At 43.4% G+C, this 15,805-nt stretch overlaps 1 protein-coding gene across 1 annotated transcript in view; it reads left to right on the top strand.

Annotated features, from left to right (window-relative positions):
- copb2 (COPI coat complex subunit beta 2) overlaps nt 1-15,805 on the top strand; it is a 37,588-nt gene that overhangs the window by 19,982 nt on the left and 1,801 nt on the right. The window contains exons 16-21 of the mRNA XM_059948003.1: nt 4,801-4,911; nt 7,268-7,482; nt 9,319-9,411; nt 9,519-9,702; nt 9,798-9,869; nt 10,271-10,399. Of these exons, the coding sequence (XP_059803986.1) occupies nt 4,801-4,911; nt 7,268-7,482; nt 9,319-9,411; nt 9,519-9,702; nt 9,798-9,869; nt 10,271-10,399 (804 nt within the window). The remainder of the gene's footprint in view (nt 1-4,800; nt 4,912-7,267; nt 7,483-9,318; nt 9,412-9,518; nt 9,703-9,797; nt 9,870-10,270; nt 10,400-15,805) is intronic.

Genomic DNA, 15,805 nt, shown 5'->3' with positions numbered 1-15,805 from the left:
CCAAATAAAATCATTTCCAAATACTGTAGCAATGTGCTACACACAGCCCTGAAATAACGATACGCAGTTGGTAAGTCGTTTCGAGACTAGTTTATTCAAACTTCGCGGTGCTGGCATTTAAATCCCTAGCGCCCACCCTCTCCGGGTGGAAATGACATCGGAGGTACATTACCAAAGTCTCCCCCTGCGTACTGGCTAAATGTGAGCCGGTTTTGCCCGCGCAGAAAGTGGGTCGTCACATAACACCCCCCCCCCCCCCCCCCCCAGAACCGGCGATACACCCCCCAATGTCCACAGTCTGGATTAGCCTCTGTTTGGGAGGTCTGCCTCTGTGCCGCGGTGCCTGAACCTTGACCAGCTGCGCCAAGTCCACATGGGCTAGTTTGAGTCAGTCCACCGTGAAAACCTCCTCTTTCCCCCCAATGTCCAGAACGTATGTGGACCCGTTGTTGTTGATCACCTTGAGCGGCCCCTCGTACGGCCGCTGTAGCGACGCCCAGTGTCCGCTCTTTCGTACAAACACAAACTTACAGTTCTGCAGGTCTTTGGATACATGGGTCAAGGTCCGTTCGTGCTGTGAAGTTGGTACCGGGGGCCAGTTTGCCGAGCCTTTCGCGTAGCCTGTCCAGGACTGCTGCGGGTTCTTCCTCTTGCCCCCTTGGGACTGGTATGAACTCTCCCGGTACGGTCAGGGGCGCGCCGTACACCAACTCGGCTGACGAGGCTTGCAGATCCTCTTTGGGCGCTGTACGAATCCCAAGCAAGACCCAGGGAAGCTCGTCCACCCAGTTAGGTCCTCTCAGGTGGGCCATGAGAGCCGACTTAAAGTGACAGTGGAAGCGTTCCACCAGTCCGTTTGACTGTGGGTGGTAGGCAGTTGTGTGGTGCAGCTGCGTTCCCAACAGGCTGGCCACAGCCGACCACAGGCTAGAGGTGAACTGGGCGCCTCTGTCGGAGGTAATGTGGGCCGGTACCCCGAAGCGTGCTACCCAGCTTGTGATCAGTGCTCAGGCGCAGGAATCGGCAGATGTGTCGGTGAGCGGGACCGCCTCTGGCCACCTCATGAACCGGTCTACCATCGTTAGGAGGTACCGTGCTCCTCGGGACACTGGTAGGGGGCCCACGATATCCACATGAATGCGGTCGAACCTCCGGTGGGTGGGTTCGAACTGCTGCGGCGGGGCTTTAGTGTGCCGCTGCACCTTGGCTATTTGGCACTATGTGCACGTTCTGGCCCATTCACCGACCTGCTTGCGAAGTCCGTGCCATGCAAACTTGCTGGAGACCAGCTGGACGGTTGTCCTGATAGATGGGTGCGCCAAGCTGTGTATGGAGTCGAAAACTCGCCGCCTCCAGGCTGCCGGGACGATGGGGCGAGGTTGGCCGGTAGCCATGTCGCACAGGAGGGTCCTATCACCTAGGCCTATGAGAAAGTCCTGCAGCTGCAAACCCAAGATTGCGGTCCTGTAGCTGGGCATCACGTCGTCTGCCTGCTGCGCCTCCGCCAGTGCTGCATAGTCCACCCCCACGGACAGGGCCTGGACAGCTGGTCTGGAGAGTGCGTCCGCCACGACGTCGTCCTTCCCCGAGACATGCTGGATGTCCGTCGTGTACTCGGAGATGTAGGACAGATGTCGCTGCTGGCGAGCCGACCAGGGATCGGACACCTTCGTGAACGCGAAGGTCAACGGTTTGTGGTCCGTGAACACGGCGAACAGCCTGCCTTCTAAGAAGTACCTGAAATGCCGGATTGCCAGATACAGTGCCAACAGCTCCCGGTTGAAAGCACTATACTTAAGTTCGGGTGGTCATAGGTACTTGCTGAAGAACGCCAGGAGTTGCCAGCGCCCCTCGATGAGCTGCTGCAGCACCCCACTGACTGCTGTGTCAGATGCGTCCACCATGAGGGCGGTCGGAACATCCGTTCTGGGGAGCACCAGCATCGCGGCATCTGCCAAGGCTTCCTTGGCTTTAACGAAAGCAGCCACGGCCTCCTCGTCCCAAGTAATGTCCTTGCCTTTACCCGACATCAGGGTGTACAAAGGGCGCATGATATGGACTGCTGAGGGGAGGAAACGGTGGTAGAAGTTCACCACCGTTCTATGAACTCCTGCAAGCCTTTGACCGTGTTGGGCCGGGCAAAGTGGCAGATCGCATCTACCTTGGCGGGCAGAGGTGTTGCCCCGTCTTTGCCAATCCTGTGGCCCAGGAAGTCGATGGTATCAAGACCGAACTGGCACTTGGCTGGGTTGATCATGATCGTCAGGCTGAAATCACTCAGGCGGGAGTAGAGCTGGCGGAGGTGGGACAGATGCTCCTGACAACAACTGCTGGCTATAAGGATGTCGTCCAAATAGATGAACGCGAAGTCCAGGTCGCATCCCACAGTGTCCATTAGCCACTGGAACGTCTGTGTGGCATTCTTCAGGCTGAACGGCTTTCGGAGGAACTTGAACAGGCCGAACGGGGTGATGAGTGCTGTTTTGGGGATGTCTTCAGGGTGCACTGGGATTTGATGGTATCCCCGGATGAGGTCAGCTTTGGAAAAGTTTCTTGCCCTGTGTAGGTTTGCTGCAAAGTCTTGTATGTGTGGCACAGGGTAGCGGTCTGGAGTGGTAGCCTCGTTCAGTCTGTGGTAGTTGCCGCATGGTCTCTAACCCCCGGCTGCTTTGGGCACCATGTGCAGAGGGGAGGCCCATGGGCAGTCAGACCTCTGCACGATCCCCAATTCCTCCATCCTCTTGAACTCCTCCTTCGCCAGGCGGAGCTTCTCTGGGGGGAGCCTTCGTGAGCGGGTGTGGAGGGGTGGTCCCTGGGTCGGAATGTGGTGCTGTACCCCGTGTCTGGGCATGGCTGCTGTGAACTGCAGTGCCAGAATCGATGGGAGGTCCGCCAGGATTCTGGTGAATTCGTTGTCCGACAGCGTGATGGAGTCCAGGTGTGGGACCGGCAACTTGGCTTCACCCAGGGAAAATGTCTGGAAAGTCTCTGCATGTACCAGTCTTTTCCCTTGCAAGTCGACCAGCAGGCTGTGAGCTCGCAAGAAGTCCGCCCCCAGGAGTGGTTGGGCCACAGCGGCCAGTGTGAAGTCCCACGTGAACCAGCTGGCGCCGAACTGCAGCTGCACTGTGCGGGTGCCGTAGGTCTGTATCGTGCTGCTGTTTGCGGCCCTCAGGGTGGGTCCTGGCTTCCTGTTGCGGGTGTCATACCCCGTCGGGGGCAAGATGCTGATCCCCGCTCTGGTGTCGACCAAGAAGCGGCGTCCCGACTGTTTGTCCCAGACGTACAAGAGGCTGTCCTGGTGGCATGCCACCATAGTCATTAGCGGCAGCTGGCCCTTGCAAGGCGGGCAACAACGGCGGGCGTTTGTGCCCCGCTGCTGGTGGTAGAAACACCACTGTTCACTGGCCTCCTCACTCCTGCCTCTGGGTTGTGTGCGCCCCCATGCCGGGCCTGGTCTGGTCTGCTGTTGGGCGCGTGGCCTGGTAATCTAACCGACGGACGCCACGCTCTCCCTCTTGGCTTTCCACAGCACGTCTGCCCGGGCCGCCACCTTCCGAGGGTCGCTGAAATCTGCATCGGCCAGCAGCAGATGTATGTCCTTGGGCAGTTGCTCCAAGAATGCTTGCTCGAACATGAGGCATGGCTTGTGTCCGTCAGCCAGGGACAGCATCTCGTTCATCAATGCTGACGGCAGTCTGTCTCCCAAACCATCCGCTCACGCCGTGAGAGGCCAAAGGTCCCAATGAGCAGCGCTTTGAATACTTCATATTTGCCTTCTTCCGGGGGCGACTGTATGAAATCCGCAACCTGGTCAGCCGTCTGCTGGTCAAGGGCACTCATCGTGTTGTAGTAACGCGTGGAATCAGAGGATATCTGCCGAATCTGGAACTGGGCTTCTGCTTGGCTAAACCACACGCGTGGTCACAGCGTCCAGAAAGTTGGCAGTTTTAGCGAAACTGCGTGAACAGATGAAGGGTCGGTCATCTTTGGTCCAAATCCCGTTTGGACCATCGAGGTCACCAATGTAGCGATGTGCTACACACAGCGCTGAAATAACGACACGCAGTCGGTCAGTCGGTTCGAGACTAGTTTATTCAAACTTCGCGGCGCTGGCATTTAATCCCTAGCACCTGCCCTCTCCGGGCGGAAATGACGTCAGAGGTGCATTACCAAAGTCTCCCCCCCGCACGCTGGCTATTTGTGAGCCAGTTTGCCTGCGCAGAAAGTGGGTTGCCACAATACTATAAATTCAAGCTCATGTCACTGATTGTTCCAATCAATGGTTGATGGGTCCATTTGATACCCTAGCAAGAAATCAAACAGTCAAGAATGAATGGGAAAGCTGCTTTGTATTCATCCAGTTTGTGTGAAGTAGTTTGATTTGGAAATCTAGATATCCAAGATGGAGAATCACAAGGATTCATATTTTGATATTTGTGTATACATCACTGAATTCAGGCAATTTCATTTTCAAAGTAGTTAGCCTTGTGAATCAATTTGCAATATTTTCTTCTGCTGAAGGTGCATAAATACAAGTTTCTTTTGCCTTTTAGGTAATAATAACTATTTATTAATGCCCAGATAAATTGGTATTTAAGATCCAGAGAATATAAAATCATTTTTTGGTATATTCTACCATAGGAAGAATCAAACCTCCTCTGAACAGGAGTAAGACTGATAGAAAATACATCGCTACAATAACAATTCAAGCTGAATTTTTTTTATAGTGGACAGGTTTGAAAATGAGAGTGCATTTCTCACAATAATTTTCAACTTGCTGGCTTTCCTTATACACAGGGTTTCAAATCACAGGCTCTTGCTGTATCCACTGATCCAGAACACCGCTTTGAACTGGCACTGCAGCTGGGTGAACTGAAGATCGCCTATCAATTAGCTGTAGAAGCAGAGGTAATTAATGTCCTGTTGCTTCAATACCCATTGGCACTAGTGTTTGAAGCCATATTACATTATTGAATTCAGTTAGAATATATGCTTTTTATGTTTAATTACATCACACTGAGTTAAATTATAATACATTAATTATTAAAAGCTTTTGAAGTGGGTTAGTACAATATTTGATGATAGGTGGTTCTGGTTCCGAAAGGAGGATATCGGTGGACTTGGTCAAGACAGAAATGGAACTCAATTTGCAGAATTAAGCTGTTACATTTGGGGATGATAAATCATATGTACATTGGACTTCATTTTTATATATAGCAAAATCGTTGGTGACACAGTGGCTCAATGAGTAAATCACTCAGAGGAAACCCATGTATTCAGAGGGAGAAATTGCAAATTCCACATGGAGAACACCGAAGGTCAGGACTGAATTTAAGTTGCTTAAGAGGTATGTTTAGTGTTGTCTGTGTGGAATTTGCATTTTCTCCCTATGAATAATTGGGTTTCTTTTGGGTGCTCTGATTTCCATCCAAATTCATGGGTTGCTTGCTTAATTGGCCACGTAAATCACCCCTAATGTGTGGGCAAAGGTTGATGGCTATGTGGGCGAATAAAATAGGATTAGCGTAAATGAGCACTTGATAGTTGGTGTGAACTTAATGAGCTAAAAGCCATGTTTCAGTACTTTATAACCATGATTTTATTGCTCTAATCTCAAAGTAGACACATATTTTTAACCAATTATTTTCATGTTGTCGCTTCTTAAATTCTCTAATTCCTCTGTCACTTTTTATTTAAAGTGGAGATATTGTAAATCTATGTATGAGAACCTTGATGTAACATTCAGTGGTGTATTAAATCAATCTCATTAACCCTTACTTTGCGATGGGGAATATTTATCCAGTTATTCAGTCTCTGTGGAGAAGCCGGGCAATATTTCAGATGCAGGTCAAACTTTATCACAGAGTAATGGAATTTTAAAAGCAAATAGAATAAAGTAGTGGTTGCCAACCTTTTAAAGCCCAAGATCCCCTACCTCAGCCTTGAAAAGCAAGATCGACCTACTAAATCTTGTTTAGGCACATGCATGCACACCGGGCAGAAGGGACTGGAAGTGGAGCCCCGCAGCCCCAGAAGCAGTCTCTCTTTGCACGCAGCTTTCCATAGCGGGAAAGTTGCTATGTTACCATTATCTTAATTAGTATTACTTACTTTTATAATGCTCACATTACAACACTTTTAATCCTATGTTTCATTATTTAATTATTATTAAATCATTATTTAATTTTATTTCAACACAAAAAATAAATGAATAAAAATTGACAGTTGCACTCAGTGTGATGACTGGGGCTGAATACTTTCTGCTAGTTCCCTGAAATTTGGCTCATAACTACAGACAACCAGTCTGAGACCGTCTGTGAGTTGTCTATCAGTAAGACAGCTCCTGTACTTAGATTTAATAATTTTCATATGTTGCTGCACAACGCCCTCACAAACCTCCTGACAGACTGAGTATTTGCATGGACAGTTTCCTTTGTTAGACTGAATGTTGAATCTGCCTTGTTTTTCAGGTGTTTTGTATTGGTAAACTGTTACTGAGACACTAGTATAAGTTTCAGAGGTACACAAGCTAATGACACCACTGTTTTTGTTTCCCAGTTCTTTTACATTTGGGGAATGTTTGAATTTAAAGGGGGCAGAGTGTTGTAATGTGAGCATTATAAAGATAGGTTGATGCCGATTGGGATAATGGTGATGTAGCGGTGCTCCCGCTGTGGAGAGCTGTTTGTGGGGAGAGGTTGCTTCCGGGTTGTGGGGTTTTGCTTCCAGTCTTCTCTGCCCGGTGCGCAATTTTCTTTTTTCAGTATCTACTGAGAAAGTCTCAAAAATCGACTGGTCGATAACGATCGACTAGTTGGCAGCCACTAGAATAAAGGAAAGCAGCAGTCAGATAAGGAAAATTTGACAAGAAACATGGTGCTTAACCATAAATCAAAGAGATGGTAAAAAGACTTAATAGGTATTAACATGAGAAAGTTCAAAAAGAATCATAACCAGAATTAATTAAAAACAATGCACCAAAAATAGGTGAATGCTTATGACAGGGATTGTGATTAAGATTTAGAAATGGGAACATAAACGAAGTAACATGGCCTTAGAAACTGGGAATTACAAAAAAAAATCATTAACAAGTTGGCATTTCTGAAAGGGCAGTATTCCAGCTGTGAATACAGGTTTCAGATAGCAACCCCATGTAAAAATGTAAATTTCAGGTATGATTTCAAGCCTGACTTTGCATGTTTCTGAAACTGTAAAATTTCACCATTTTATCTTTCATGCAAAATGTCCCATTTTATCTCTACAGTCAGAACAGAAATGGAAGCAATTGGCCGAGCTTGCAATTAGCAAGTGTCAGTTTGCCCTTGCCCAGGAATGTCTGCATCATGCTCAGGATTATGGTGGATTGCTGCTGCTGGCCACTGCTTCTGGCAATGCTCCAATGGTTAACAAACTAGCAGAAGTGGTTGAAAAAGATGGCAAAAACAATGTGGCCTTTATGACCTACTTCATGCAAGGAAAGTAAGTACTCTGGTTATTGGCCTTAATTAACTTTTTATTTTATGTCAAGTGAAATGTTAAGCAGCAACTATTGATTTCCATGACTGTATGCAGTAATGTGCAAAGTCTTAGGCACATGTAAAAAAATTCTGTAAAGGGAAGATGCTTTCAAAAATAATGATTAAGTTTCTAACTATTGAAAAATTTACTATGAAGACCAGTAAACAGTTAAAAAAAAATCGCACCCTTTGCCTTTAAAACTGCATCAGTTCTCTTAGGTATACTGTCTTGCAGTTTATCTGATAGGTTGTTCCAAACATCTTGGAGAACTTGCCACATTTCTTCTGCCGACTTCAGCTATCTTCTGTCTCGCTGGAGAACCCCACACAGCCTGGATGATGTTGAGATCAGGACTTCATGGAGGCCATAACCAACTGAAACCATGTAAAAAATCTAGGGTGCCCAAGTCTTTTGCACAGTACTGTAGATCTAATGCTTCCTTTATCTGGATGCTCCTATCACAATTACTCCTTTATGTCCTCAATTACTCCTTTATGTCCTCATCACCATCTGAAATTCTGCCAACAGTGTCATCAGAAAATTTATAGATGATGTTTGAGCTGTGCCTAGCCACACAGTTGTGGGTGTAGAGACAGTAGAGGAGTGAGCTAAGCATACATCCTTGAGGTGTGCCAGTGTTAATTGTCAGCGAGGAGGAGCTGTTACTTGTAACCTGCGCTATCTGTAGTCTCCCAGTAAGTCAAGAATCCAGGTGCAAAAGGGAGGTACAAAGGTCCAGGTTTTGTTCTTAGTTTACTGAAAGGAAAATTTGCATAAAGGACCCAAGTACCTTAGAAGGGTCTCGGCCTGAAATGTCAATAATTTCCTCCTTTCCATTGACTCCACATGACCTGATTTCCTCCAGCATTCTGTGTGTATTTTGCACTGGATTTCCAGCATTTGCAGACTTTCTAGTATTTGTGATTTACTACCTAAGTTTGTTTATAATTTTAATGAACAATTTGGTGTTTTAGTTTTAATTAATTTTAACTGTTTTTAACTCTATGGCATATTAACAAATCAGTTACTTGGGCCTTCGACATATGAATTATCGAAAGCTCTCTGGGAGATGCTGGAGGCAGTGTCTCAGGATCATTACCAGAGGATTGATTGCTCATGCATCTCACTCCATGTGCGGGACACCTTCAAAACCAAAGCTTAGTTTGTTGGGGCTGTTGGGCTACAGAATTTTACTGCTGCTAATCTGGTCCAGTGTATCCAGTTTTTTGAACTGAAGAAATGGGAAATGATTAGTTTATAAAAGGACAACTATAATTTTAATAAGAACACTACCATTCTGTATTACTTTAGAATGGCTTGGATGAAATATATTTCTCATGAATGCCCTCAGAAATAGTTTAGATTTTAAATCTTGCCCTCTTGATATATTAAAAAAAGATTGTATTTTTGCTTTTGTGTAAATCCTTAACCAGGATGAGCTGCAATGCTCCTTCCCACCACTGTGCTCAATCACACATTTTCAGATCTCGTGCTTTAAGCTACTCTCATCCAGGCCCTTATCTGATGTCAATATATCGCAAATGAACAGTTCACTTGGTAACAAAAGTGTGAATGATTTTCCCCTCCTGTGTTGCCTTCTTCCAAACCCCTCCTCCTGTTTATAGTGTAGGCTATAAACTTATAGCTTCTCTCAAATGAACTAACTCTCTATAGCCTATAGGGAATTTATGCATTTAATTTTAAAAAATATATTTGATTTAAAGTTTAATTGATTAACATTTTAAAGTATATTTAGGTATTCTGTATAAACTCCTAACTATATCCTAATCCACTTAGGCTTGACAGTTGTTTGGAATTGCTGATAAAAACAGGACGCCTTCCAGAAGCTGCCTTTTTCTCTAGAACTTATTTGCCCAGTCAGGTTTCCAGGTATGGTATAACTCTTTTATATCATAGTGTAATACATGTTTATGCACAGAAGTACACAATAAATGCACATAGGTTCTATTCTGATGTTGATTTTCCCTTTTTTTAAGAGTTGTGAAACTGTGGAAGGAGAGTCTCTCTAAACTAAACCAAAAAGCTGCCGAATCGCTTGCTGACCCCACAGAGTATGAGAACTTATTCCCAGGCCTGAAGGAAGCATTTGTGGCTGAGCAGTATTTGAAAGAAACCAGCAACACTAAACACAGACCTGCTCGGGATTACCCCCTTATCACTGTAAATAAAAACAGTCTCTTACATTTTAGAAGTGCTGAGAATTTGAATTTGTAAACTGGCTAGTGTTAATCTTTTCAATTATTTTTGTTCATCAGCCAAATGAAGAAAGGAACGTTATGGAAGAATCAAAAGGCTTTGTGTCATCTCAGCATGGAGCATCAGCAGAGGTAGCTGGATCTTAAATACTTGGGATGGAAACTAATTTAAATTTAGTGTAAAATCAAAACTTCTAAAACCGGCCTGATTTTGAAAATGTATGAGGTTGGAAAGTAAAGTCTGTAATCCTGACCCTGCGGGTGTAAGTGGCTTAGTACATGCCTTCAACCACTAAAGGACTCTTCATAAGGCACATATAGCAAACTCAGTGAGGGTCTCTGGTGGCAGAAGCTGAGCCTTGCAAGATATGTCCAGAAAAATTAAATAAGATACATATTTGGAGCATTGTGTTCTAAAATAGTTTCCTGTTTTATGTTAAAATAGTTATCTAAGATAGTTTCATTTATACAAAATTACTTGCTAGTGATTTTATTACAGTATCTCCACTTGATATAAATCTGTGATGTTACAGAAATCATCTAGTGAAGATGAAGCAGTACCAGCAAAGTCCACAGTAATATCAGAAACAAAAGCAGTATTGGAATCTTCATCTGTTTCTGTACCAGTTTCAGCTGACTCAATGGACCTTCAAACTAAAAAGGTAATAAGCTGGAATATTCCATGTACACATCTCATTTCAACTATTCCTTGGATAAATAAATTAAAAATGACTAGATTAGCTAGTGCTTGATTTGGTGATCGCACTTGGTGAGAGTATTCCAAACATAAATGGCTAACAGTGGAGGTGGTGCAGTCAATATAGCTGTATTGATTTTTCAGGAAAGGATTTGATGTGCACTTTGATAAGTGGAATCAAAGGCAGATTATTAGCTACATGGATAGTGACCGCAAATGAGTGAAGCACAGAAGTGATTTGCATGTTTTTGTGCATAAATCACAAAAAGTTACTCAGCAAGTTCAGTAAGAAGTATGGCATGTTGATCTTTATTGTAAAGTTTAGAATTTAGAAATAGAAAAGTTTGTTACAATTGTATGGGATCTAAGTAAGGCCTCCCTGGATGACTGTTTCGGTCCTCTTACAGTGAAATGAATAAGATTAACATTACATCAGTCCAGAGTAGATTTACAGGGGTAAAGTCTGGGATGAGTGGATTGTGCTTTCAATGAACCTGATTGGATGAGCTAACTTAAAGTAAAGCAGCCCTTAGAAGGCTGTGATCATAATATAGAATTCACCCTGCAGTTTGAGAGGGAAAGCTAAATTCAGGTTATGAGTTGGAATAAAGGGAATTACACAGGCATCAGAGAGAAGCTGGGCAAAGCTGATTGGAAGGAGACTGTATTAGGGGTGACGGCAGAACAGCAATTCAGAAGGCGCAGGATAAATACATATCAGAGATGTAATATTCTAAAAGGAGGATTATGCAATCATGACTGACAAGAAGTCAAAGACAGCATAAAAGCAGAAGAGTGGGTATATAATATAGCAAAAATTGGGAAGTTAGAGGACTGGGAATTTTCTTAAAAAAAAATAGGGCATCTACAAAAAGTCATCAGTAGTAAGAAAATGTAATATGAAGGTGAAGTAGCCAATAATATAAAGGTATACTAAAAGTTTTTTCAAATGCTTAAAGAGTAAAAGTGAGGTGAGAGTAGATATTGGACCGCTGGAAAATGATGTTGCAGAGGGAGTAATGGGGAATAAAGCAATGGCGGACAAAGTGAAGAAGTATTTTGTGTCTTCACTGTGGAAGACACTAGCAATATGCGGAAATTTGAGAGTGTCAGGAAGCAGAAGTGAATGTAGTTGTTAATACTAAGGAAAAAGTGCTTGGGAAGCTGTAAGTTCTTGAGGTAGATAAGTTATCTGGACCAGGAGGACTATACCCCATGGTTCTGAAAGAGGAAGCTGAAGAGATTGTGGAGACATTAGTAATGATCTTATAAGAATCACTAGATTCTAGCATGGTTCTGGAGGAATGTAAAATTGCAAATGTCATTCCACTCCTTAAGAAGGGTAGGAACAGAATAAGAGGAAACTAGCAGGTATGGTAGTTGGAAAGATGAGATTTCGGGGTACGGCGATACATGATAAAATAGGCTAAAGTCAGCATGGTTTCTAAAGGAAAAAACTTGCAGAATACTTCTATTGGAATTCTTCAAGGAACTGACAGGCAGGATAGACAAAGGAGAGTTATTGGACATTGTTAACTTGGATTTTAAGAATGCCTGTGACAAGGTACCACATGAGGTTCCAAAAAAGAAACAAAGAGCGGGAATAAAGAGGGATATTTCTGGTTGGCTGCCAGTAACTAATGGTATTCCGTAGAATTCTGTTTTAGAACCACTTCTTTTCATGTTCTGTGTCAGTGATTTGGATGATGGAATTGCGGACTTTGTGCCCAAGTTTGCAAACAATATGAAGATAGTTGGAGTGGCAGGTAGTGTTGATGAAGCGGAGTACCTGCGGAAGGACTTGGATTAGGAGAGTGGGCAAAGAAGTGGCAGATGGAATATAGTTTAGTTAAGTGTATGATCATGCACTTTGGTAGATGGAATAAGGGTGTAGACTATTTTTTAAATGGGGAGAAAATTTAAAAATCAAAAGTGTGAAAGAATAATTTTCAGGTGAGTTGGTGGTGAGGAAGGCAGATGCAATGTTAGCATTCCTTTCGAGGACTGGAATATAAGCATGGATGCAATAATGTTTTTTTTAAGGCATTGGTCAGACCGTACTTGGAAATTGTAAGCAGCTTTAGGCCCCTTACCTAATAAAAGATGTGCTGGCATTGAGTGACGTCAGAGGAAGTTCACAAGAATGATCCCAGGAATGAAAGGGTTAACATCTGAGCATTTGATGGCTCTGGGCCTGTATTTGCTTGAGTTTAGAACAAGGGTGGGGGGGGCATATCTCATTGAAATGTACCAAATATTTAAAAAACCTAGATAGAGTGGATTTAGAAAGGGTGTTTCTGAAAGTGGGGTGTTCTAGGACCAGAGGACACAGCCTTCAAATAAAGGGACGTCTGTTTAGAAGAAAGGTGAAGAGGAATTTTTTTTTTTAGCCAGAGGGTGGTGAATCTCTGGAAATTGTTGCCATAAACGGCTGTGGAGAACAGGTCATCAGCTGTGTTTAAAGCAGAAGTTGATAGTTTATTCATTAGTCATGGTGTCAAAGGCTACAGGCATAAGTTGGGAGTATGAGGTTGAGAGGGGTAATAAACCAGCCATGACAGAGCAGGTTCAATAGGACGAATGGCCTAATTCTGCTCTTATGTATTGTAGGAAAGGCAGATAAGTTCAGGTAATGTATCAGCATGCAGTATTATGACATTGTAGCCATCAGTGAAACTTGGTTGCAGGAGGGACAGGACTGGCAGCTCAATATCCTAGGGTTCTGTTGTTTTAGACACGACAGGGAGGGCTGGCGATACTAGTCAGGGAAATGTCATGGCACTGTTCTGTCAGGACAGACTGGAAAACTCATCTAGGGAGGCTTTATGGGTGAAACTGAGGAATAAGAAAAGTATGGCCATGTTAACAGTACTATATTACAGACCATTCAACTGACCGCAGGACTTAGAGGAACAAATTTGTAGAGAGATTGCAGGCTGTTGCAAGAAACATAGTTGTTATAGTAGGTGATTTTAACTTTCCGTACTATAAAAGACCAGATGGGATAGTTTTTTAAATGTGCTCAGGAAAGTTTCCTTAATCAGCACGTCAGAGTTCCAGTGAGAGAACGTGCGATACTTGATCTCCTATTAGGGAATGAGACAGGGCAGGTGACAGAAATTTGTGTAGGGGTACACTTTGCATATAGTGATCATTATGCCATTAGTTTCAAAGTAAATATGGGAAAGGATAGATCTGGTCCTCTGGTAGAGATTCTAAATTGCAGAAAAGGCCAATTTTGATTGTATAAGTTAAGGATGTAGCAAGTGTGGATAGTGGGAGGCCTTCAAATGTGAAATTTTGGGAGTAGAAAACTTGTACTTGCCTGTCAGAATAAAAGGTAAAGAAAACAAGTTTGGGAAGCATTGGTTTTCAAGAGATATCAAGGGAAAAAAAGGTGTATAGCAGGTGTAGGCAGGTAGGCAGGTACTTATGGGGTTTAAGAAATGCAAGAACACAAAAAGAAACCAGGAGGGCTAAAAGAAGGCATAAGGTTGACCTAGCAGACAATGTGACAGAGAATCCTAAGAGATTCTACAGATATGAATTGCAAGGGACAAAATTGGTCCTCTGGAAGATCAGAATGCATGAAACCAGAAGAGATGGGAAGATCTTAAATGGATTGTTTGCATCTATGTTTACTCAGGAGACGGACACAAGAGTCTATAGAAATGAGGCAAAGTGGTATCAACTTTATGGACTTAGTACAGATTATAGACGAGGAGATATTTGTTCTTGAGGCAAAGTAGCATGGATAGATCTCCAGGGCCTGACAAGGTGATCGCTTGGACCCTGTGGGAGGCCAGCGCAGTAATTGTAGGGGCCTTAATGGAGATGTTTAAGTCATCCCTAGCAACAGGTGAGGTACCGGAGCATGAGAGGCCAGCTAATATTCCACTGTTTAAGAAGGTCTCTAAAAGTAAATCAGGATATTATAGGCTGGTGAGCCTGATATTAGTAGTGGGAAAGTTATTGGAAGCTATTCTAAAGGACCGGATATGAGTATTTGGATAGGTAGGAACTGATTAGGGATAGTCAGCACGGCTTTGTGCGTTGTAGGTCGTTTCTAACCAATCTTAAAGAGTTTTTCAGGAAGCTTCCAAGAATGTTGATTAAGACAAGGCAGTGGATATTGTCTACGTAGATTTGACGAGTGCAAGGTGTTGCACTTTAATAGGACCAACCAGGGTAGGCCTGACACAGTGAAAGGTAGGGCACTGAGGGGTGCAGTAGAACAAAAGGATCTGGGAAGACATTTGGAGTATTGTATACAGTTATGGTCACCTGGCAAAGATGTAAATAAGGTTCAAAGAGTTCTGAGAAAATTTACAAGGCTGTTGCTGGACTGGAGGACCCAAGTTAATAAGGAAAGATTGAATAGGTTAGGACTTTAATGCTAGGAAAGTAGAAGATTGAGGGGAGATTTGATAGAGGTATACAATATTATGAGGGTATAGCAGGGTAAATGCAAGCAGGTGTTTTTTTTTACTGCACTTGGGTGGGACTACAACTTGACGTGTTAACTCTGAAAGGTGAAAAATTGAAGGGAGAATGTGAGGGAAAACTTCAGTCAGAGATTTGTGAGTGTGGAACGAGCTGCCAGTGCAGGTCATGCATGTGAGCTTAATTTAAATATTTAAGAGAAGTTTGGATAAGTACATAGATGACAGGGGTGTGGAGGGCTGTAGTCCCAGTGCATGTTGATACGACTGGGCTGCTTAGGTGGTTCAGCATGACCGTATTGAATAGTGGAGCAAGCTTGAGGTGCATGATAGCCTATTCTTGTTCATGAGTATGCTATATACTATAGATCGAAGTTAAATTGTATGTGTAAAGACATTGGTAATTGTGTATGTTATGCCTAGTTATATGCTGACAGCCTGATGAATTGGGAAGATGCTTTTTAGCACATAGAAGTGAAGGTTCATAGCAGTGCAGAAAGGCTAATGATTACACCAAAAAAATTAACAAAGATTAATGAATCTGCTTTGTACAAAGACCTAGCTAGACCTTGTTTGGGATACCTATCCAGTTTCAGAGCATTTGTACGTTGGATAGAATGTAGATAAATGGCACTAAAGTATTTTTAAAGTCATTTAGATAGTATAAGGAATTGGGTCTTTATTTTTCTAGAGGTAATCTTCAGTGCATATTAATTTAAGTGTATAAATAATGAAAGAATTAAACTCACTCGGTTAAGAAGGGTACTTTAACTGGCATGTTACTTGAGCATAAACTAGATTAAATATTGACAAATTGAATAAATCCCTGGCACTTAGTATTGAGTGTAGATTTATTGCTGAATCCCAAAAGGAGCTTAATACAGTACAGAATGTGAGTAAAATAGCTACATCTGTTTATAAGTCTTTGG

Source organism: Hypanus sabinus, chromosome 2, assembly GCF_030144855.1.
Source record: "Hypanus sabinus isolate sHypSab1 chromosome 2, sHypSab1.hap1, whole genome shotgun sequence".
Lineage (NCBI taxonomy): Eukaryota > Metazoa > Chordata > Chondrichthyes > Myliobatiformes > Dasyatidae > Hypanus > Hypanus sabinus.
The sequence above is the reverse complement of the archived record's forward strand: the minus strand, read 5'-3'. Positions and strand labels throughout refer to the sequence as shown.